The 26,653-nt window shown below is 28.6% G+C and overlaps 1 protein-coding gene across 1 annotated transcript; it reads left to right on the top strand.

The window, feature by feature from the left end:
• The first annotated feature begins 1,187 nt into the window (after nucleotides 1–1,187).
• Nucleotides 1,188–26,653, top strand: LOC135927532 (myosin-G heavy chain-like). Its single transcript, XM_065463569.1, has 8 exons — nucleotides 1,188–1,343; nucleotides 1,470–1,606; nucleotides 15,621–15,765; nucleotides 16,351–16,740; nucleotides 17,243–17,443; nucleotides 17,618–17,716; nucleotides 21,289–21,414; nucleotides 24,164–26,653. Exons 1-8 carry the CDS (start codon nucleotides 1,268–1,270, stop codon nucleotides 25,648–25,650), a joined length of 2,661 nt encoding a protein of 886 aa, XP_065319641.1. The 5' UTR covers nucleotides 1,188–1,267; the 3' UTR covers nucleotides 25,651–26,653.

Below are 26,653 nucleotides of genomic sequence, written 5' to 3'. Positions count from 1 at the left end.
AGTACCATGAAAGATTCATTTCTCAATAATTTGACCATATTATCAATGGAAAAAAATTTATTTAAACAATTAAATATTGATGAAATTAATTTAAAAATATATATTTTTTTTGCATATTTATATTATATATTAAAAATTGATGCAATAAAAATTATTTTTGAAATTTATGGGTGTTATAAAATAATTATCATTTTTTCGAGGGGGGGGGGGGTACTTTTCAGGGGGGTATTCTGCTTCATTCGCTCAGAAAGTGTAGGGGCCACTGGTTGGTAGTAGAGATAGATTAATTTAAGTTATTCTTTATAAATTCTTTGAAAAGAGTATCATTATAATTAAAAAGGTGAAAATAATAATGGCGAAATATTGCCGCCGAAGGTAGCGGGAATTTTTTAGGGGGGTAGGCAAAGATTTTTGAAGGGTGTTTGCATCCAGTGAAAATCCTGTCATGTAGACGCTGAATGGGCTAAAATAAGTATTGCTAACATGTTAAAATATTTGTATATATTTTTTAAGTAAGCTTTTTTATATTAAAAATTAATATCATCAATATATAAAAATATTTTTTCACATGTAAATCTATTATGGTATTTATTTATATTAAATTAAATAGTAAATAATTATTTTAAGAATTCTTTTTTGGAAGGTGAACATGAACGTACGATTTTTATCATTTAAAATTGAACGCGTTCGATTTTTTTAGAAATGTTTACATATAGAGCCCAAGGGTCGATTTTAAAAACGCTCCGATTAATATTTTAGAGAAAATGATATTATGTAAGCCTCAAGTTTTCTAAATAAAGCTCCAAATCTTTTTCCTATCTTAGAGAAAAATATCCAGGCTTACATAAAATTATTTGGCTAAAACTTTAATTAAAACTTTTATTAAAATCACGAAAATCGGACTTTTTACAACACTATTGATATGAGCCCAATGATATATTCATTGTATGAGCCACCAAAGAGCCTTTAATCATAAAAATATTAATTACGCGACATCTATGATAGGAAAATATTTTAGATAGAAATACTTTACAATCTGAAACAAGATTACACAGGAGGGGTACACGATATATTGTAAAGTATATTAGTATCACATACTTGTCCAACCCTACCTGGATATACATGCGTCAAAACGAAGTTTTTTTATTTTTACCAAAGAAAATACTTTTCGATCATTTGACGCCAATGTGTTAAAACAATATTGTTTGCACTAAAAACTGATTTTGCAATTAATGAACTGAAATAACATTCAAATAATCTTATAACAATGGAAAAGCTTAAACCAAAATATAAACATTCTAAACTTGATAATAGTCCAATACGTATTAATCCTCCACATTCAAGTTTAAACATTTCATAATTATTAAGAAAATTTATTTATTTACCATTAATCATACATAATTGCTTCATAAATTTAAGATTATGCTATAACATAATAAATTTATAATATGTATATTTACCTTAATTAGGAAATCTTAATATACATGCAAGGCCTTTAGTGGCTTTGTTAGATGGGAGAGATTGTTCAGTAGAAATGCCAATTCTTAAAGACATTGCAACTGTTGCATTCTGTGATGCCCAATTAACCCAGGAAATTCATGAAAAGGTTTTTTTATAAAAATAAAATTCATATATATATTTATTAAAATTTGTTATTTTTAAAAATTTATGGATAATTAATTTATAAGAGTTTTAAAAAATTATATATATAAATATATATTATATATAATATATTATATTGACTTCACAAAAAATAAGGGCCTTTTATAATATCTTAGGCAAATTAAATTAAAATATATGGTCATCACCAAAATAATGCAAGTTATTATAAAAATTTTATAGAATTTACAAATTTTAAATATGTATTATAAAATATAATTTACCTTTTTCTTTTTAATATTTGGTATCTTCCTTCCATAGCATGAATTAATTAATTAAATTAAGTGATTTTATAAATTTTTTACAATATTATGCATAATTAAATTGCCCAAGTTGATTAATTTATCATGTTTCACAAAGATCAAGGAATGCTGATATATGATATAACTATTATTGCATTTTTTAAAAACATAACAAATTCATTTAAATTGTTGTTTTGCTTATGTAATTGTCAACCAACACTTTATAGCAAAAACTGAATATTTTATTTTAAATTTATTTTATTTTAAATTTTTATTTAAAATAAAATATTCTGATAATAAAGTTAGCTGTAACTTATAACTTGGTTAAATTTAACCTTAAATTCAATTTATTTATTCAATGGTAATAAATATTAATATTATTGAATGAAAACAATATACAATTATTACCCATTTTGTAAAACCAGTACAAAGTGTTATGCAAAAAAATTGCATCTTGGAGAGATGATTTTACAACCCAACTCCAATTGTTAATTAATGAATGTATCATAATAGTTTGCCTTATTTTCAACATTGATATATATTCTTATATTATCACACTCTAGATGAAGAAAGAAGGGTAGATTTGTAAATTAGTAAATATCATTATAAGTTAATTAAAAAAATCTGTCTACACACCCAGCCTCCACCCCATTACCTAAAAATGAATACATTGTCACAAATTTTTTTTTAAAAAAAATAAGTCTAAATTAACAATTTCTTAAAATAATGATATAATCGAGAGAAAAAAAAAACATTAAAATAAAAAGTAGATATAAAGCCGAAAGTCTTATTCATTCAATGAGATCTAAAAAAAATAACATAACCCAAAATAGGTTTAGGTAAATAATTATATTATATAATTTTTGACGTATCAAAATAACGTCGATTACAAATCACAACTCTTACCAATTATTACTAATTCTACAGTAGAACCCATAATAATATATTATGGATTTTAGTTATATAATTAACATATTTTTTTAAAGGTCCATGCAGAATCCTACTTGACATAATGCTTTAAAATAAATCCCAATATAATTAACCTTACTGAAAACTTGTTAATACCCTATTTTTAGACTCCTTTATTTTTAAACTTTTCCTAAAGTGATAATTAAATATAAAAAACTGCCTACAAATTGAACAGAACCTTATAGCGTTTTTTGTTCTATAAAACGCCTCTTTGGTTGAACTGGTAAGATATAATCATGGACAGATAGGTCCTGGACAAAAAGACATTGAACGAATATAATGGACAAAAAGACTGGACAGTATTGAAATTTTTTTTAATTCTTATAAAGAAAATTCAAAAAGTTTTAAAACTTTAATGATATCATATGTTATAGAATTATATTTTGGACATGTTTTTATTTTGCTTATTTCTACCTTTTTGATAAAGTTTTAAAAGTTTGCGAATCAATCGAATTTTTTGATATTTTGGACACAGCCGAACTAAATGGGTAATTTTGAAAAAATATTGGGGTATTTTTGCCCGGGTTATGTTTGACCAGTGTTTTTTTGCCCAGGACATTTCGCTGCGTTATTCGGTACTAAACGCAAAATTTTGAAAACGTTTATCAATAATGGATGATAACATTTTGATATCCATTATTTTTAAAAAATTACTGCAAAAACCAAAACGCTTACAATTTGTAAGCGTTAATAATAAATTTTTGTGCAACACTGGTCCCCGCCCCATTTTTTATTGTTTTACCTAGTGTTGTTAAAGGGTTCAATTTGAGCCGATTTTTAAAATTGGGCTATAAAACTCAATATTTTTACCCAGAAATTACGCAAACATAAAGATTTTGCTCATAGATGGCAGCACAAAGGTTTGATCATTCTATTAGCGAAATTTCGAGGCTCAGGCAATATTTTTCTGGCTTAAATTAAATATTGAGTAAGCCATATAACAACAACTTTACCATAATGAAAATATGTTAAATGGTAAAAGTGAAATGGCGGACTGGGGGCCATTTATGAATGGAAGTTTAAAATTAAAACCTATCACATGCCAAAATCAAATGCCTGAAATATATTTTTTATTAAAAAATATTATTTATTTTTAATTATTTAAATAATAATCAATTGTTAAATTCATTTTTTTTGTATAATTAATCATTTTATATATTTTTTAAAATATTTTTATTTTGGCTAATCTTAATTTTTTTTTAATAATAAATAAACAAGAATTTTGCGCAATGCAATGCAGTGAGTGCAATAATGAACATTCAAAATTAATTTTTATTTTTCAATTTAGGAAAGAAAAAAATATGTCTATGAACTTAAATTTATTTATTTTTTTGAAGAATTTTTTTTTAAACGAGGAAATTTATCTTAAGCCAAAAGAAAAGAGCAAGACGCCTTGAATCATGATTAGAGGCCATCTAAATTAGTGTTGTTGAACAGCTCGATTTGAGCCGATTTTTAAAAACGGTTAACTCAATATTTTAGCCAGAAGTATATTGCCTAACCCTTGAGATCTCGCTAATAAGATGTCCAAAACGTGGTTCCATCTATGAAAAAAATCTTCAGGCTTGCTTAATATTTTTTTTGGATAGAATATTGATTTACGAGCCATTTAATAACACTAATCTAAGCTATCTCCCTTTTTTTACCCGCATATTTTTAATTTGGGAAATTTCGATCATACGAATCAGCTGATATTGATTTTTTTTCCTGCAGTAGTTACCCCGCACTCGCCTGCGAATTCGCGTTACCTGTGAATGCGGAGTTAGAAGACTTGAAACTTTTTATTTATAACCCATTTCCGATATCTTTTACACGCCATTTCGTTATATCCAATCGGTCAAATATAAAAATAAGATATTCGAAAAAGATCGCTTCCATTTGGGTATAAATTTCGGTAGGGTAAATGCCGAAACACAAAATAAAATTATATCATAATGTATCTAAAAGGTATTTACAAATAGATACATATATCTCTAAAATAATATATATACATATACATAACAAATACCATATTTTTATATCTATAGATACTTTTAACAACTCTGGTGGGTTATAGAATTTTTAAATAGATTTTTTTTAATATTAACCCCTCCTTTTACATTGTTTTTTTTAAAATGTTTTTTCCCCAATTTTTTTTACAAACCTCCCTAATATTAATTTACTAATTATAGTAATTCGATATTTGCTGACTTGTGCAGAGTTGATGGCAAACATTTCCTTATTTTAAAATTTATGTTTTGCAAGTTAAAATAATTTTAATTTTGCAAATAAATTAAAAAAAATATGAAAATGGTTTTTTTTTATCTTCCTTTATCAAATCTGCAAAATACTGTAAATATTACGCGTATTAAACAACTTAGAAAGGATAGTAAATTCAGTTTAAAAAAAAATGCTTCATGTAAATTGATTAAAGAAAGTTTTTTATATGCGCCTTAGATATGCCTCAATCAATGACATATAATAATACCTAAGACTGCCGATGCATTAATTAAAAGTGTATATCATCGGGAAACAGCTGGGGACGCTATATTGGTTAACCCATATCATTATTAAAAAATTTAAACGAATAACGAGAGGCCAATTTTGTCTGACGCAAACTTTATCAAAGAATTAATTGCCTGATCATCGAGATAATAAGGAAGCAAGTTATCAATTTAATAGTAGTGAGTGTTTAACATGAGAATAATTACTATATGGGTTACCAAAATGGCGGGTCCAGCTGATTATGCATTCAACGACGCTTTCAAATGCATTATTATGAATGTATCGTCAGTCTAGGTATTATTATATGTCATTGGCCTCAAAGCAAAATGAGACCTATTTTTTTATTATTTTTTTGAAAACTTTTTAAAATGTTTAATATAGTTAGGGGATATATACTTATATAATATCTTTGTCCTTTATATATAAATCAAATCGACGGAGGGGTCTAATTTTAGACCAAGGTTTTACATCGGGTTTAAAATGGATTTTTTTAGCTCGGTCCGATCCAGATAGCCCCGTAAACTTAGGTTATTATAAATTATTTTGCCATCATTTTTGCATAATGTTTTAAAGAGGAAAAATCCGGCATACGAAACAACAAGTTATAAGTCAATAATTGATACTTAATCTAAATTTAATAAATTCGGCCAGGCCCTGTTTTGTCAGCGGGCCACGATATATACGAGAGTATTTTTTTGTTTGTTTTCAAACAGGAAGAAGATAAAAAAGCAAGAATGTGATGAACAAAAAATGGAGAATATTTAGATTATTAAATCGATTCATAAAAAGTTATTATAAAAATTTAAAGATAAGCTCTAAATTGATAAAAAGCTTCTCGAGGAAAGAAAAAAATTTTTTTTTTAAAAATTTGGTGAAATAAATTTTAAGGTAGACTGAGGTAAGGCGTAGGGATAAAGGTTATAGAGGCAGGCCCATACAGAAATTTTGTTTTTTTTTGGGGGGGGGGGGGTTGTCGTAAAACAAATAAAGTATTTATAGGAAAGTAATTAAAAAAATATAAAAGTCTCATTTTGATTCAGATTTAAAAACTCAATGCCATTTTATATCTTTTTTCCTTGTTCTTTTTTAAATATTTTTGGATATCGTTTATAAATTTGATTTTATTAGACCCCGTGCTTGTATCCTTTTTTCTCATCGACAAATTTTGCGATTATTCTACTCTTATCACGTTGTGTTAATTTTACAACTTCTATGAATTTCGCAATTATTCCACTCTTCTCATTATGAACTTTTTTTTTGTACAGGAATGAGGCAATATATTTTTTTTCGAAGGGCCATTTTTTTATAAGTTATAGAAACAAGTTTGAAGGCCAAGTTTAGGCTCCGAAAAATATTTTCTATGGGGCTTTAGATGGATATGTAGTGTTTAATATAAATTTAAAAAAAAGGGTTTAGTAGAAATTTCATCATTTTTTTAGCATATTGGAACTAATTTCCATGCACGGTAAGCGAATAACGTGAAGCTTTAATGCCTAATTATTTTAAAAGTTACCGAATTTTTATATATATTTTATCCTTCCAAACAACATACAATTACTTCTTAAGTTTTAAACTGAACATAGTTCCTTTTTTACAGCGATGAATTTGATGGGGGGGGGGTGTTAATCCCCGCATTTGAGTGGCAAGCCAAGGATACTCTACAAATACAATCAACTACTATCATGCTAACTTTAAACACATTTATTACCTTATTACATACAATTTTTACATCATTTACGCTAATTGAACGCGTGTCTAGAAGCACATCAAAAGCGGTATCGAGTACTAAGGTTCACGTTACCGTTAAATAGCGATATATTTAAATAAACGGATATAACAAGAAAACCGGAATAGAACTGAAGCGATTTCAATTCTATAAGGGAAAACTTTAAAGGCTAACCGCTTCCTTACCCTTGACCGAGCGTGTTTAACGGTTCCTACCTTGACCCGATCTAAAAGGGTAACCGTCTCTTGAAGCGTACACCTTATGAAGGTTTTTTGTAATCATGAAATCTTATGATTATATTTTTTGTTTACCACGCAAATTCTCCCCTCAACTCATTAATAAATTATTCTATTTCTTACTTTTTTTAAAAAAATAAAATGTTTTTCTATATTTTTTATTTTTTTTTGTATAAAATTTCAAAATAAAATTTTTTTTATCGATTTTTTTTTTCTCCTTTCCCGTTAAAAAGAAAAAAAAACGTATTTTAATTTTTCTTTTCGTAACATTAAATTAAAAAGATATTTTGTTGTTGTTGTAATACTTAATATTTAAAAGATTTAATGGCAAAATATATTTGTTCAAATAAAAAAATGTGATTTATTTAAAAAAAAAAAATTAATAATTTATTTAATTTTGTATAGGTTGAAGTGAATAAAAATTGTTCCCAGCTCCAAAATTGGTGGGAGAGTGTTGCCCTGCATTCAGAGCTTTCGCGAATTCGCCGAATTTTGGCGCCGCGAATTAGCGCTAACAGTGAATGCAGGGTTAAAAGCGCGATAATAATCAGGTGATTTATGTGGTTCACTATTAGCGTTATTTTTTTTTTTTTAAAATGAAAAGCATAATTCCGATACTTAGAGGTTGGATACTTTGAAATCTTTAACCGATATGAGTCGCCAAGGTAAGCCTCAAGAGGCTATGGAAAAGGTATACGGGGTCAAAATAGCTTAGGCCAATAAGTCCCCGGGTTTAGAGAGCGCACCACAAACCTAGAAAATTCATTGAGACCAGGCTCAGATAAAATGAATAGATTTTATTTAATGCTCGGACACCCTTGACCCTATATTAGGTCAAAAGATAAGTTGATGGTCATTATGAAGCCGATCAGGAAACTGAAGAAATTGTAGAAATTATTACCCACATTTGTAAGGAAAATCAAAATGTAACATTCAAATCTGAAGTCACGAATGTGTAGTTGGAACAGGCAATATTAGTTAAATGCAGTGTTGTTAAACGGCTCTATTTGAGCTGATTTTTTTAAAACGGCTAACTTAATATTTTAGCTAGAAAAATAATGCATAAGCCTCGAGATTTCACTAATAGATGTCCAAACCATTGTGCCATTTGTGAACAAAATTTTTAGGCTTGCGTAATATTTTTTTGGATATGTTAGCAGGGGAGTTTATTTTATTGAGGTAGGGCGTATGGGCAGGGATCTGAACTGTGACGAATGCCAGGTTAGGTTTACATAAAGTATTCATGGTACGGGGCTCAGGTTCGATTCGTAAAAAATAATGATATCCATACGATTTGAACCTTTAAAAACTAGTTCGAACTTTTTTTTACAAGTTTATTTGAAATTAAGTATGAGAAAAGTACATTTAAAAAATTTTTTCTCTATAAGGCATAAAAGCAAGCAACTGAAGTTGATTTTATGGTTATCAGACCCGCACATATTCCAGAGATCTGCGGCCATGTATGGGCCCAATATTATATTTTCTAAGGGGCCTGGGTTTTTGAAAAGAAAAAATTTAATGGGCTTGGGCCTAAAATTTTTTAAAATTTAAATTTAGCATATTTTAAGAATATTTAACAGGACAAATATAACAAATCATCATTATAACTTCTTTATTATTATTTATCCGTAATCGTATTCTACTGTTGATAATAAACCCAGCGTCTTTTAAGTTCGTCATCTTTTTTTTTTGTCCAAAAGAGTTGCTAACTTAAAAATATTGCGATTTTCTTCTTCTAATAATAAATTTTTTCAGTATTCTCAATGCCTCTCGTGTCTTGTCTTCAACCCCAATAACTAGGCTAAACAAGGAGGAAAGTTTATCAAAATAAGGGATATTATTTTATGGAATTGTGTCACTCCTCACAGTAGTAATTTGATGTATAAGCTCTACATCATGATTGCCTAGATACACTGTAATATTGTTTATCATTGAATATAAAATAAATTAAATTTTTGGATATCTTTTTAACGAGATTGACCTCATGTTTTGTAGAGCTAAAGAAAGAAAAAAAGATTCAAACAAAATTCGACTATTAGCGCAAGATTTTGTCAATAAATATAAGATTATATTTATTACTTGAATAAAAATTTTTTAAAAATATTTTTATTAAAAAAATGGTTTGATTTACAAGAAAAAGTCGAGTTTGCCACAAACTCTATCCTATCCTACGCACCTTGAGGAGTGTTTATTCGTGTTTTTCTTGTTTGCATAAAAAGGCATTTGTTTTATTTAAAATCGTAAAAATTTGATATCTTACTTACTTATACTTGGCTAATAAAATAAATATATTTCCACTAGTTTTCAGCCTAATTATAATATAAAATGATTTGATCACGACAAATAAAATTTTTATTTCTTATCGCGCGTTTTCGCGACAATTTTTGAAACTTAATGGGAATTTTTTTATAAATATCAAAGGCGCGCCGGGCCAGGGCCTATACAAATTTTTTTTTTTTACTACGAGCCTGGCCCGGGTCTGATCAAAAAATCAAGGCATATGAAGGTTTCTGACACTGTTTATAAAATAGAATTATATTTTCCCTAAAAAGAAAATTGAGCCTTATACAATGGAAATATTTCCAATCCAATATTATTTTCTATCAAATCATATCTACAAGGCGAATAAAATAGCTTTTATGGTCGAACAAGAGAGTATAGTTTTCAAAGTTTGAAGAAATTATTACTAAAGTTATCGGGTTTCGGCACCACTTTATTTGACAGATAAAATTTGTTATGACTGTCTCAACGTGTCTACAATAATAAGCTGCGCAGAGATTAAAATGATAAAGAAACATGGCACAAAAAACAATCTAACTCGCGGATGATATTATTAATATAAAAACATAATGATAGACATATTTTTTTTTGTGACATTGACATTTTTATATATACAAAAACATCGATCATTACACACTTTGGACATTATATATGCTATAAATAGATCCATTTGATATATTGATTTGTATTGTTTTAGATGTACATTCGCAGTAATAGCCTGGTACTATTCGTCAAACTTGCGATACAGAAAAACATCGAAAATGGCTATTGATACCTATAATTAAAAATGCATTAATAAATGATCCTTAAAATATTGTTGATAGCAAAAGGTTTAGACCGGTTAACAGGCTTTTATAGAAATTCGATTCAGTTCATGAGATAAATTTTTACTGCGTAGATTGTTTAAATTATTAATACCGATTTAGCTTGCCCTATTCACGTTTGGCTCTAATTCGCGGCAAAGTGTACACAAAGGCAGCATATTTTGTTTACTTTACCTCACGTTAAGCTGTGAATGCAGGGTCAACGGTTCGTTTCAATGGGCTTTGGATCCAGGGTTGCCAGGTCAAAATTTTCAAATTGTGGGAGAAATTAGGTATTTTGTGGGAGAAATATAAAAATTGTGGGAGAAATTGCTAAAAAAAATTTTTTTGCAGGCCTTCGGCCTGCAAAGGACCGGGATTTAGAATTGACTTAGTTATCCACTTATTATTTTTTATAAATATAAAATCTAATCTATTTTCCAAAATAAAATAGGTAATTATTTTTCAAAATAAAATAGCTAACTTTTTTTAAAATAAAATAGCTAACTTTTTTTCAAAATAAAATAGCCAACTATTTTTCAAAATAAAATAGCCAACTATTTTTCAAAATAAAATATCCAACTCTTTTTCAAAATAAAATAGCCTAACTATTTTTCAAAATAAAATATCCAACTCTTTTTCAAAATAAAATAGTTAACTATTTTCCAAAATAAAATACCCAACTATTTTTCAAAATAGGTAATTACTGTACGACACAAAATTTCTTAGAGTACTATCTTTATTATTAAAAAAACATATTGATTTATTATAATATATTAATTTTGTTTAAAAATAATAACCAACGATCTTTTTTAAATACAAAAAAATGTAAACAAGATAAAATTTTATAAAAAATTGTAATTTTACAATGTAAAAAAATAAATGGGGGAAGGGAATATGATATTTTGAGGTATCAAAAATCTTCAAAGCATAAATCAGTACAGGGCATTCTATCAACATCTATTTCAAAACAAAAATATTCTTCAAAAATAAGAAATAATATAGATGCAACTACAGTTGCGGAAATGGTAAATACCTATCATGCAGTACAACATTCAGAGAGTTACTCAACATCTCAATGTTGGTAGAATCTTTCCCCATAATATTTAACGACTAATATAAATGAATAGAATATTTTGTAGAACACAAAATGAGCAAGGCTATCAACAATGTTTTAGGATATAAATCCAGAAGGTCAATTCTTGACGATTTGAAAGATGTGCAAACATATGCAATTCTAACAGATGCATCTAATAAGGAGATATCAAAACATTTCCCTTGATCCTCCCCTATTTCAACAAAATTAATGTCATTTTAATAAAACTATTAAAAAATTTTTCTCCAGATATGAAATATCCAAAGACATAGCTAACCATATATAATGGTAAATATGGCAGATTTGGCATTACCAATGAATTGCATGGTAGCTTTCTGATCTGATAATTCCTCAGTAAATTTGGCAAAAACCAGAGTGTATTTACAGAATTGAGTCAGCATAATGTTGGTTGACAGGTTCCTCCTAATACGCGCCATCTAAGAATTTTAAAATACAAACCTTTAAAAAATAAATAGATTATAAAAGCTGTCCTATTTGAAAATAATTTTCAAAAATAAATGGCAGAAGTATATTTAGGAATTTTACATATAGGAAATCTACTATATGCTGTTAATATGCAGTTGCAATCAGAAGAATATAATTTAATAAAGGCTCACTAAATTATGCTGCAGAAATACCAAAGTAAGAATATTACTATTATCGGATAATTATTAATAAGATTTAATATGATGTCATGTTTGAGGAGATTGTAATGCTTCTTTATTTTTATGATTTGCCAAAATATTCAAAATATTAATTTTACAATGTAAAAAATAAATTTATTTGATTTTATGCAAATGTATAAATAAGATTTTATAAAATATAGAAAGTCAAATAGTTATAGTTAATTATATTTTATATGAGATTTAAATAATGGAACTAAACGTTTTTCCGTCGTTATTAAGATATTAAAAATCCTGGCATGACATTTTATAATTTTGTTTAACCATTAACTCGGCCTCTTAGGATATCTTAAGCTTAGATTAAAGATGATTAGGATAATAATATTTTCTAAGATGAGTTCCACCTTCATTGCTAATTTTTAAAAATATTACTTCTAATATTAATAATATATTTTTTAATATATAATAGTACATAAGCAGTTTATATTGAAAATAATTTTTCTTTTTATATATTTAATTATAACATTTTATTGTCCAAAAAACAACATCAGTATTGAAAACTAGTGCTTTAACCTCAAAACAATCTAAATCTCACCTAGAAGATAACTATCATGGTATATATAAATAAAAATATTAAAAAAGCACTAGTTTCACATACTATTCTAACTTCAAATTTTGAAAATGTCGAATGGATTGGATTGGATGGAGAATTTAAAATTAGCGGAAAAATAAAATAAAAGAACTAGACATATTTTTCGAATAAATATTTAAAATTTATTTTAAAAATATAAAAATAATCAAATAATGTCTCTCAAAATTATTATTTATATATTAAAAACATTAAAATGCTAAAAAAAAATTGTGGGAGATTTTTGTGGGAGATTTCTAATTGTGGGAGTTTTGTGGGAGTGAGATGTATGTGGGTAAACTAAAAAATTGTGGGAGACTCCCACTGATGGGGGAGGCATGGCAACCCTGTTTGGATCCCTTCTTACTGGTTTATTAGATTTTAAGTTTGAAAACAATGTTATTAAGTGCAAACTTCAAGTTCATCCGTTTTCAAAATTAATTATTATTTTTTTATTAAAGTTACCGGGAACATCTACCCTTTTCTGGTTCTAGTTAGAAACATATTCATGCTTCTTGAACACACATGCCAAAAAGTACTGAGAGTTCCAAGCTGAGATAATCGTCTTTACGATAACCTTATTCTACCATTAATTCAAATTGAATCAAGCAAAAGCTTTTTGTGATGAGATTCTTTTTTTTTATAGTTAATATTTTCTGATTTTGAATATAATATGTGCTTAATAAAAAAAAGGTGAGATGGAATAAAATGAAAAGAAGAAAATAAAACAAAATGAAATAAAGAAAAGAAAAGAGAAAGGAAAAAAAATTGAAAAAAAAATTCCATATTTTATGTACCTATTTTATACTTGTCATAAATTCATTTAAAAAAAAATTTTTTTTTCGTGTTTATAAAAAATAAAATAAGTTGTAAAATATTGCGTACAATTTATATTTTTTTGTAACTCCCAGTTATTACAAGGCCATTTAATTTAATTTTTTTTTTGAATAATTTTAAAATAAAAATTATTATTTTAAATTTATTTTAGGTTCAAAAGTTATATAAAAACCTTTTTTTTCTACCAAAATATGTGTGCCGTGTAACACGTGTATATACTTACGCCAAATTATAAATGGATCCGGAAAAGAAGGAAAGGGGAGTATGGAAGAGCTCTCCATCAGATTTGTGCCCTGTAATACGTGTGTATACCTACGCCAAATTATAAATGGATCCGGAAAAGAAGGAAAGGGAAGTATGTAAGAGCTCTCCATCAGATTTGTGCCCTGTAACACGTGTGTATACCTACGCCAAATTATAAATGGTTCCTGAAAAGAAGGGAAGGGAAATATGGAATAGCCTATTTTTTTTTTCCCATACCGATCCTGGAAATTTTTTTTAGTTTGACAGAATGCTTCGATTACTATTTTTTTTTATTTCCAAGATTTGAGCTCTATCCGGGCACTCATACAGCTTTCATAGTGATCCGTCAATAATTCATCAAAAGTCAATCAATCTCATGATAAACAATATGATATAAATCGGCGGTTTTTTACAAAATGTATTTTTTTTCCCTTTCTCGATAAATCATTGCTTCATTACTATATTTTCTTCCATATCGACAATAAAAAAATAGAATCTAATTTTTGTATGAGTCGGTGAGAATTTTGTCCGAATCCGGCCTGACCGCCCCCTTCCAGCTGATAATTATAATTCGCAACGAACAGTAGGGTAGCGTGAGGCACTCAAACAAAAATAAAATAATTAAATTCACAAACTTTCGAAACTTTAATGAAAATAAATAAATAAGCTATTTTAAATATAAAAATGAAAAACGTGTCCAAAACTTAATTTTTAGAATTTTTTTTATAAATTTCATAAATATAACATAGGATTTTAATTAAAAGGGGTAGGGGGGGGGGGCTAAAATATATTGACCAAAATTCGTGAAGAATTTTAGAAAGGAATAGCCATTAATTTTTTAATGTTAACCTGACTCTGAATATATTTATTATTAATTTATTATTTAATTTATTATTTATGTTAAATAATGAAATAATACTTATTTTTTTATATTTGAAATTTTATAAAAAAAATATACATACTACAAGTCAAAAACAAATTTTTGTTTTGGAAACCATTTTTGTTTTTTTTTTGCTGGGTTACTTTTTCCCTCCTATTTTTATGGGAATTTGAGATGGCTTATTTTACTCTATTAAAAACTAGTGTTGTTATACGGCTCATTCTGAGCCGATTTTTAAAAAGAGCTAACTCAACATTATAGCCAGGAAATTATTGCCTAAGCGTCGAGATTTAGCCAATAGATGTTCAATCCTATGTGCCATCTAAGAGCAAAATCTTTAGGCTTGCATAATATTTTTTCTGGATAAAATATTGAGTTAGCCGTTTACAACACCATAAAAACTTTCGAAAATCTACCATAAACCAGGGAGTAAAATATTTTTTTTTTAAAAAATCACACATTGAAGAAAAAATAATTGAAGTAATTTAGTGCGAAACAAAAATAGGAAAAAAAAGGTAAAAAGAAAAATATTTATTTAAGAAATATAAAGAATGTGACCCCCTAACCGTTTCAAATAAACTTTGTAAAAATAGATCCGATTAAGATTTAAACCAGAATTATTATGTAGGCCTCGAGATTTGGCAAATAGAAGGTCCAAACATTTCTAGCCATCTATAAGCATTTCAGGCTTACATAATATCATTTTGGTTAAAAATTAAAAATCGTCTAAAATCGGGCGCTTTAACAACACTAGGAATAATGAATGAAATAAAATTAAGTTTGATATTTTGGTAAGAAAAGAATTTAAATTTTTAAAATTTATTAAATACATTTATTTCTCTTTTAAAAAAAAATAAAATAAAATAATTTTATTTTAAATTTATTACCAAAAAAAAATTTAATTATTTTTATAGGTGTTGGACGAAGCGATAGCGGCCCTCCTCTATAACACTATCACTCTTAGGAGGGAAGATTTGCAGAAATTCAAAGCCCTGAAACTCATAGTTAAAATCGGGATGGATGTGGATAACATTGACGTTAAATCGGCCGGAGAGTTAGGTTATATACTTACAAATTATCCGAATCGAATAATTCGATATTCGTTGTTGTGCAAATAAAAAAAGTATCATTCGATTTGATTCGTCGGTTATTCGGTTCGAAAATTAAATTCTTTAAAAAAATGCGTTTTCAAAAATGGGGAAAAAAATGGATTATTTAAAATTTAAAAAAGGGATATATAGATGGGGGGGGGGGTTGGAGAGTGGGGTTGAGAAGGTATAAAAAAATAAAAATTTTCGAAAGGAACACGTTAAATACTTAAGAATAATTTCAAATATTTTTGAATAATGCCTAATATTTGTGAATTTTAGCCGAGATGATAGGTAAATCATTAAACGTATGCCCCCTCCCCATCATTTTTGACTGTAAATATGAAATTTTTGAGCGGAGCGGTATTAGTATCACGTGACGCGGAACACGTCTGAAATGAAGAGCGCTCCAGGGGCTGATCTATATAATCATTGACGCACACAAAATTAAATAGGCCGATAAATTTGAAATTAAATTATAATAATTCTAAAAGTTATTTTTTTTAAAAAACAACTTTGGCATACCTTTTTTTTATAACGCACGCCGATTATTCAGGTATAGCCGTTTGCCATCTCCCCTCGGCCTTTTGCGTGGAAGAAGTGGCGGATTCAACCCTAGCCATGATACTCGAACTCTATAGGAGACCTACCTACTTCATGTTGTCCACTTTTCCACTCCCACCAACACTAAATAACGGTAATAATGGTAGCTATAATAACAACAACAACCATAATCAACAAATTAATAATGGTGGGCCACCATTTAACGGCGATGCCACGGGTAATATAACTAACGGGGGACTTATAAACCCGATCGGTCCGGTCAAGAGCTTTCATTACATGTCGCCGGGACTCAACGAATCATCAGGAAATGGCGGTAACGTTATCGGGAATGCGATGAGTTGTCCGAGAATAAGGGGGGACACTCTGGGGATAGTGGGATTAGGTTTTTGATATTTATTAATAAAATATACGTTTTATAATTTTTTTAAAAACAATAATTTATATTCTTGATTGGGAAAGTAAAGTTGCGTCCTAACTGGAGCGATTCTAGCATTTATCGCAATGTTAGAATGAGCCTTTTTGAAATTTAACATTGAACGCTCAATTAGAACTCTAAAATTGGGACATAGCCTGCGTTATTTAACACTATCGAAATCACAGCTGATTCTTCATAGCGTTAACGCATTGAGCCTTTTTTAGAAATAAAGCAAACATTGGAACCTTATCATCATCATTCCATATTTATAAATTATACCTATTTATTGGCTTAATTTTGTAAATAACCATAGCTGAATATAGCACTTTTCTAAGAAAAATTGAAAAAATAGACCGAAAGAAAAAAAAAAGTAAAAATTTTTTTTGATCTGTAAAATTAAAAGCTGAATATTATTATTTTATGGAGAAAATAAGAAGAAATAATCTAAATTTTTAATGTTTATCCATAGGCAAGATAGGCCAAGCGGTGGCCTTGAGGGCTAAAACATTTGGGTTTAACGTGGTGTTTTACGATCCGCACCTATCCAACGGAGCTGAGAAGGGTCTAGGTCTGGTTCGAGTTGGCACTCTGGCAGAATTGTTGTTTCGGAGTGATTGTCTCTCCCTTCATTGCCCCCTTAATTCGACTAACCTCAACGAAGTTAATGAAGGTTGGTATAATAAATTAATAATATTTTACAATCAATCAAATTAATATGAACCTATTTTAAAATACTTCTGTCTTAAAAATTAATATCAATTTATCGCGTGGAAATTTTTAAAGCAAATACTTAATTATTACATTTTTGTGTTATTGTTATATCCCATCATCAACCACGAAACAGACATCAATCAATCATATGGAGACGCTATAGATTTATCGGGGGATTGCAATACTAATAAACACGTGATCAACGAACAGACGATTAAACAAATGAGACCGGGTAAATATATTTGTATTTTGATTCTTTCATCTATAAGATATAATATTTAATGGTTAATAAATTAAATATATCATTAATGTTATAAGGTTTAAAATTTGAATTTATAATATCTATCATCCAATAAAAACGTTTTATAATTGTGGGCATTCCTGATTTGGGGGTGGGGCTAGAATCTAACATGGGAAATGATAGATTATTTAAAAAAATTATCACAACTTGAATCACATCCTACTATCATGTTCTATCTGATGAAATCCTAGTACACTTCTTCCAGGCGTGTACGCAGGTCTGGGGGGGGGGATAATAAAATTTTTTAAGAAATATTATTGTTTTTTAAAAATATCAAGCATAAATTTATTAGGACTAGTAACTATTTCTAATACACAATTTTAAATTAATGTGAATTATAAAAAAATTATATGTAAAGAATCACTTAAATGACCCAAAATAGAAATTTGAATTTTTTGAGCTTTAAAATTTATATATAAAGTATAAAAAATTTAAATGTTAGAAATATAAATTAATACACAAAAAGCTTAGGGAATAATTGTATTTTGTATGTTATATATTTACAATGTAAAATCCAATCTTCGCTGGGATTGAGCTAATTTTTCAATTATCTCATCCTTGCTTGTTGTCAAATGCCTATGAATATTCAAAAGATCCAAACCTTTCAATCTACTTTCAAAAGTTGTACTTCTTGGTATGTTTTTCAGAGACCTGCACCGAAATTTTTTAAAAAAACACCCAGGCTCAGCCTGAATTTAAAAAAAAACATCTAGGCCAGGCCTGAAAATTTTTTTAAAAAAAATATCCGGACCGGACTGTATATTTTAAAATAGCCTATATTTGAAATCGTTATTATTAGCTATAAAAATCAAAAATAAATATAATTTATTTTAAAAAAATCCGGGTCGGGCCTGAAAATTTTATTTAAAAAAAGGCCGGGCCGGGCCTGAAAATTGAGATTAGCCGTAAAAATCTTTAAAAAAATCCGGGTCGTGCCCTGCAAATGGTACCTCTGCAGGGCTCTGTTATTCTTCTTAAAAAAGAGAATGTTCTCTCATTAGTTTACTATTGGGAAGAGTTGCTAATATATATCAACCCTTTTAATACATTGGGAATATAATCTAAAATGTGTTTGAAATAATGCAGAGCATCCATAGCATTTTTTGGGACTGTATCAACCATTGTTAATCTTATAAACATAGTCAGCTAATAAGGCATCATAAGATACTTTAACACCTTCATGATAAAAATCCAACAAATATTTTTTTTTCTATCACCATCTGAAAAAGGTTGGGAAGGCTTTTATGGAAATAATATTTGCAGATTGGTAAATGCTGCATAATGAATTAAAAACCACATTTATTTGGTTTATAAATGTATTTGTATATAAGATATACTCTTCTACTGATCCTATATTAATATTTTAACTTTGAGCTTGCCTTGCTGCAAGTCGAGTGAGACAAATATTAAACACGTATAGCTCTGCTTTTGACTTAACAATAACATATAAAATATGAAATTCTTCATAAACATTAGCCCTAATTTCCTTGAATTCTAATAAAATGCTCTCCGCTATTCTCATCTTCTTAATCAAATCATCATGTTTTTGAAAAGTAATACATAAAATAGTTGTACAATCTAATGAGAAAAAAATTTGGAATAAGCATTGAATCCAATAATTTTCTTGCTTCTAAGGAAAAATTTCTTTCAGGCCATTGTGATATGTCAGTACAAGCAAATCGGCTCTTCTAACTCCTTAAAAGCTGTTACTGCTTGATGGCGGAGACTCTATCTCGTAGGACAAGGTTGCAATTTCTTTCTCCCTGTTGGACAATTTCAGAATAATTATTATATGACTAGAAATTTAAAAATGGTAGATAAATATTACGCCACTAAAAATTTGAAAATAATAAGATAATATTACGCCGGAAAACTTGAAATCGAAATTAATTGATTAACTTAGTGATGAATGTGTTAATAAATGTAATTAAATGTATATATGAGGTAGGAATAAATATTAACAAATATAAATTAATATAGTACTGTGTAAATTTAATTCAAAATATTTCCATATTTATTAATTTATTTGAAAATAAAATTATTTGACTTGTAAAAAGTGGTTAAAATAACATATTTATATATTCTTATCAATTTTTACAAGTTAAAATTTTTATTTACAAACGAATTAAAAAATATGGAAATGTTTTAAATTAAATCTGAACAACATTCTAAACAAAAATATTTTTGAAAAATATATCCGGCTTTGGGGGGGGGGATTTGTCCCCCTGCTTCCCCCTCTGCGTACGCCAATGACTTTTTCTAATCATACATCGTATTCCTCTTCCTCCCACAAATCTTACCCTGTATACAAAATACGCTGCATTTTTGTATTCCACCGCAAATTTGCGTTACCTGTTAATCCACGAATTCACAGTGAAGTACAGGGATCCGAACCTGAACCGTTAAACCGTTTAAAACCGGTATTTTTTATCGAACCTGAACCGAACCTAAACCGCTAAAAAAATTCCAGCCGAACCTAAACCGAACCGCTAAAATGCCTCTGAACCGGTTATAGTCTCATGATTTTTTGCTTATAAAATAATATATAAGTTATTAGATTTCAATTATATTCGAATTATTTTAAAGATTATAATATCATCAATCACATTTGATTGATTAGTATCGGTCATAATTTTTATATAGTATTTTGTTATTTTACAACATTTTTTAAATATTTTAAGCTTATAAATTATAATGCTTAGAGAAAAATTAAATCCAAAATATTATTATAAATGACACGTAAAATCTGATATCATATTGGCAGTGCCGACTACCCAAGTTAGTGTGGAAAGATGTTTTTTAACAATTAAATTTATATTATCTCCTTATAGATGATGTAATTTGAGCGAGACGAATATTGAAAATATATTAATTGTGCGGCTTAATAATAAAAATTTAAGTAAAAAAAGGAAAATATTGTTCATATTAAAATTAATCATTGATATATATTTTTATATTTATAAATTAAATATTATTTTATAATATGCAATTAATAAAAATGAAGGTTTTATATATGTGTTTTTTAAATGAATGATTAGATGAAAAATATTTTATACATAATTCGAATGTAGGTTTGAATACAAAAGTGTTCAAACCGGTTTTTAGAGGTTCGAAACGAACCGATGTTTTAATTTTTTACGAACTGAACCTGAACTTTGAATCGTTATTTTTATTTGAACCTGAACCCGAACCGATATTCGTTTCGGTTTGGATCCCTGGTGAAATATATAAAATATGCTGTATTTTTGTGGATTTTTATACACTTCTCCGCGAATTCACGCTAACTGTTAATAGTAGGGTTAAGCGCTTTAAAAATATTGAATATTATTTAGATATCATAGTTCCTTTTTTTGAATAAAAATACTTTTCTTTTTGCTAATGCTGAAAAATATATCCCCCCCCCCTCCCCATAATATTATAAAAGGCGAGAAATTGCTACTGATGAATAAAAAATATTCCAAAATTATTTTATTAAAATACGAAATTTTCCAAACTAACAACAGGGGCATTTTTAGTTAACACATCTCATCATGGCCTGATAGAAGAAAATGCATTGATTCAAGCTCTGAAAACTGGGAGGATTAAAGGGGCCGCTATCGATATTCCTCAATCCATTCTCGAATCTTCAGGTTAAGACTTAATTATTTTTTTTTATTTTAGGTTTTTTATCTATTTTCGAGGATTACCAAATTCAAAAAGTTTGGCAAACTTAGATAAATCTTACGATATTTAGAATCTACAAAGATAATTTATGATAAATACTGTAAAATTTTAAATCAATCCATTGTTAAAACGATATTTATCCTATTCACCCTGACGCCATATTTCTAAATTTACCCATTTCACTTCATTTGCCTTACATAGCAACTTTATTGCATAGTTTTTAAAAGTATACTATATACAAAAGCAGTATATGAACCTATATCAGTCTATGCCAAATGGGAATGCTATTTACTCGGACTGGCCCGTACTTCATTTTTTATTTTAAAAATATATTTTATTTATTTAATAGATTTTTCTTTTTAGGAACTCGTAAATTTTTTTCAAGAATTATTAATGAAATATTTGATAAATTATAAAAAGCTTTTCGTTTTACCATAATATTATGGCATGATATTATTAATCGATACATTAATTTTTTTATTTATATTGTCCAGATCTTTTTTGCTCTAATAAACCCGAATTAAGGTTCAGGAATTTAAAACTCGCGGAAATTTTGATGAGAGGAACTTAATCGAAACCCATATTTTGAAAGAGGTCTGAACCCGCCCCGGATCCATATTATCCCGGGTTAGATGGGGTTGCTCATAAATCGGTCTCTGTTCAGTCTGGGGTCTAAATATGTTCTGCCAAACAATTTTAAATATCTGAACCCTAAGGTTCACAAGCCATGGTTAATATATTTGTAAATTGTTTTCAAAGGGAAACTAAAAATATGAACTCTAGTTACTCCAATATTTAAAATGTTTCTTAATATTAACATAATTTAACATTTTAAAAAATAATCAGCGGTTTTGTAAAATAAAATTCTTTTTTTTTTTGCCATACGAGGGGTAATGTTATTAAACGGCTCGATTTGAGCGCCGATTTTTAAAACCGGCAAATTGAATATTACCCTAAGCCTCGAGATTTAACTAATGGATATCCAATGTGCCACCTACGAGCAAACTCTGCAGGCTAACATTTTTTTTTCTGGGCAAAATAATCGAGTTAGTCGTTTTTTAAAAAATCGGCTCAAATCGAACCTTTTGACAACACCGTTGTTTAAACTTTCTTTTATTTAAATTCCTCAATTATACCTTCATAGTAATAAAATTAGATTCTCGCTATTATCTGTAAGGAGGGTTTCTTCTCCTTTTCCCGAATTGACAATGTTGGTTTAGATATAATAATGATCAAAATGTATGATTATGAGATTTTTCTTTTCGGATTTTATGAATAGTTTCTTTCTTTCTACTTTTCTTTTTCTAGAATGGGGTTACGCCAAATGGATATTAATAATCAAATGCTCGTTTCTTAGAAAAATATGGGAAAAGTAATTTAGAAGCACTCTCAATTGTTGGGTTTGTGAATTATTATTTTTTTTAAGCTCGAAACAAAGATTTTTTTGTCCTTTTCTAGTAAAATAAATTAAAATTTCTCCGGAATTAGGACGAAGCGTGAGCAATTAGTGATTTTTTTTAAAAATTTTGTTTTAACTTTACAAAAATTGTTTTAAAATAAATTCGAAAGTTTTAAAACTTTCAAAAATTTTAAAATTTTTAATGAAATTTGAATGTTAATTTTTTTTTGTTGAAATTTTATAGAAATATATTTTGGAAATATTTTTATATTTTTTTTAAAAAAGAAGCTTATTTCTTCTTTTTCGATAAAAAAAAGATTTGCGAATTTTTTGATATTTTGGACCTAGCTGAATGTATGTTTTTCAATTTAAAGTTTTTGGATCGGGTTATCTTAAAAAATATTTACATGGCTCCACTGCAGGGAAAATTGATTGTGATCCATTTTCCCCATTTTTTTTCCTTTTGACAATTGACCATTTTTTAAACCTATCCAATTCAACCTATAAAGAACAACACACCCAGTAATAATTTCGTAATCATGTCATTACCTCGAAAGCATTTTTTCTCATGAGGAAATACAATATCGAACCACCAAAACACATTTTCGTGAATATTAGGAAGCCGAGTTTTCCATCGTGAAATCAGACGGATAAATTAAGTCGGTATTATGACAAGGTCTTCTATCATATCATGTATAGTTAACATCAACGGTTTGGTCTTATCTATCTTAGATCTGGATCGGATTGATTTATGGATCGATCTTTTTTAAGGACAACAGTCCGGACCGGTCTTTTATTATTATATAGGTTTGCTTTATTATTCAATGAATATTATTTTTTTAAAATATTATTATTCTATGTTATTTTTATAGAGGAGTTATTTTAGTTTTTGTGAATTTTTGGTCCTTAATTATTTTGCAATATGAAAATCATAAGTTTGTCAAGGAAGCATTTTACTTATAGTCCTAATAAACAGGGATTAAATTAAGTATTTAAAGATATCGGTCTTTTTATTTAGGAGCACAGTCTGGTCCAATCCTAGTGCATCGATCCGGACCAAAGACCAGACAGTGACCTCACTTATCGTTTAAAAATAAGTAAGAAAAAAATATTATTCAAACAATCTCTCGAGTATTAAGTTGATATTTATATTCTATATATATATATTTATACATTAAATTAGCAAATATAAAAAATATTTTTAAAAAATTAGTGCCTTTGTATCTATGCTGACCCCTAAGCATAAATTTTTTTTAAATATCTAGCATTAATTCTAAAAATCCTTTATAATATTTTTAATTTTCCGATCAATTTAGCATTGAAGTCGGCACCAAACTTAATAGCGACCCCTCGTACAGCATGGTTCAGCGACGCTAGCCTGAGGGAAATGAGGGAGGAATGCGCTAGAGAAGTCAGAAGGGCTCTCCTCGTTTTTCTCTCCCCTTCCTCCCCCCTTACCCCATGTTCCTCCATCTCGCAATTGAATCATTCTTTCGGTACTACCGTTCCATGCTTCCTTAAAGAACTCAAGAATTGCTGTAACGCGGCCCAACTTCTTTCCAAACAAACTACAGTGCCCAACGCTTCCTTCGCTAATAACAATGTCCCCTCTCTTCCTAAAAAGTTAACACAACAACCGCACCCATTACTTTTTCCACCTTTTGTCAACCCTCACCCGGTTCCCCCTCCTCAACGAACCCAACATCAACAGCACTTGATACATCACCCTCAGCAGATGATGGGCACCCACCACCCATCTATGTACTTCAACGGAACCGTCGACTCTTCTAGCTCCCCTCCTGGGCCTCATCCTTCACCCTTCCTTTTCCATCACCCACTTTCAATTCCCCCCTTGCCACCTATACCATCTTCGACCCATCACCCGAGAAAAAAGATGACAGATAACTTTGCTTCATCCTATTCAAACTTTCCTCCTTCAAACTTGGGCTTGATTTCCAATTCGGGTCTAGATAATTCTTCCTCCGGCCCATTCCTTTCCCGGTCCAAGCTCAAAAAATTTAGAGGTGGTGAAATATTCTCACCTACGAACCCGACCAATAATCATCCTACCAACAATAATAATACCAATAGCTCTATCATTTTAGCTAATAATATGAATTGTGATAGGTACGATGGTACAACACACGTATTGAATAACGCCAACTCCTCTAACAATCTAGCTAGCAATAATAGTAATAATAATAATGTAAGCGTAATAAATACGAGCCTTTTGCATGATAAAATTTACGCTTCAGAAGGGCGTCACTCAAACGATAACTCTGTAAATAATTTGACCATGGCCGCTGAAACGTTTGATGATAAGCTCAACAATATGAATCATTTCAACAACGTTTTTCGGGCTAACCACTCTAATTTCAGTCTCAACCACCCCCACGGAATCAATATGATGTATGACAATAATTTCAAAAATAGTATCAGGAGCGAAGAAAACATCGTCAAAAATGAATTCGACGAGGGGTCCACCAACACCAATTCTAACGTTAACATCGAAAGCAGTACAAAATTCAGCGACGAAAATATGTCTCAAATTAATTTCAATGCTGTAGCAAACGTTTCTAATCCCAGTAACCCGAATAACACGATTGATGCTAGCTTAGCGGATACGGAAAATTATGTAAACGAAAATAATTTGAGACAGCATCAACTCAACGATAAAAATGATAGTTTCATTAATAATGCCGCTGCCATCAGTGTAAACACCGAAAATGGCGTGAATATCAATCCATCTTCGGCAGAAGGTGCCAATAGGAACGAAGATAATCACAGTAGAGGTTCTGGGTGAAAACGGCATAGCTTCCTAATTTTAATTTGGACCAGCCTCATTTGAATGTCATGTTTGTTAATGATTATATTTTTTTCCCCCATTATATACATAATACATATTTATTTATTTTTTTAAAAAAATAAATTAAAATCAATCTTCGAATTTTCTAATTTTTAGGTGTATACTATAGTTTTTATTTCACCCCGCCTCCTCCACTATCTTAACCTGCCAATCATTTTTATAAATATTAAAAAAAATATATATAGACAAAAAGTATTTTACAGTATTTTGGCAAACAAAACACTATTTTATTTTTTTTACCACAGCTAAAAAGTTATCCTTAGCCCCTTAGCCAAAGAAACATTAAGAATAAAACAGTTTTCAACTACAAAAAATCATGTAAATATATTTTTGTGTTTTTTTTAAACAAAAATTAACTCGATAAATTTTTTTAAATATTTTTTTTTACACATACACGATTCGAAGAACATGATAAGGCTAAATATGATCGGAGGATACAGGCGCACCAATTACATATATACTATTTTCGAAACTTAATAAATGTTTTATTATGGAACTATATTAAAAAAAATTTGTGATAAATTTTAATCCCTTTATAAAAAAAAATGAAGAATAAACGTATTTAAAATCATAGTTTATTATATATATATCGATTTGATTGATAAATAGTAGATTTACAAAAGGAATATATTGTAATAATTATTTTATAAATATTACTGTGTAGAAGAAATTAGAATTTTTCTTTTTTAAATATAAATTACCTTCACAATTATCGAATTTTTTTTTTAAAAAAATTTTTTTTATTTATTAAATATTTTTATTTTTTTTTACAAAAAATGTTGAATAATTATGATCAAAAAAAAATTATTTCTTTAATACATTTACTTTTTCTTAGCAAAAATTTGTTCAACTATAGTTTATACGATATTTGTATTTCTTAATTGGGGCTACAAACTATACCTTTTTTACTTTACTTTACACACAACACATTAGGGATGTA

The sequence above is a fragment of the Gordionus sp. m RMFG-2023 genome, chromosome 3 (assembly GCF_954871325.1).
Source record: "Gordionus sp. m RMFG-2023 chromosome 3, tfGorSpeb1-WG-v2, whole genome shotgun sequence".
In the NCBI taxonomy this organism is placed as follows: Eukaryota; Metazoa; Nematomorpha; class Gordioida; order Chordodea; family Parachordodidae; genus Gordionus; species Gordionus sp. m RMFG-2023.
This window is presented reverse-complemented; position numbering and strand designations above follow the sequence as displayed.

Bases quoted from the DNA above. Each gene is read 5' to 3' on its own strand.
- LOC135927532 (XM_065463569.1), top strand. From the start codon at position 1,268: ATGGAAAAGCTTAAACCAAAATATAAACATTCTAAACTTGATAATAGT. The intron at 1,344-1,469 runs GTTTAAACATTT...TACCTTAATTAG, and splicing joins TATTAATCCTCCACATTCAA to GAAATCTTAATATACATGCA. The intron at 1,607-15,620 runs GTTTTTTTATAA...TTATTTTTATAG, and splicing joins CCCAGGAAATTCATGAAAAG to GTGTTGGACGAAGCGATAGC.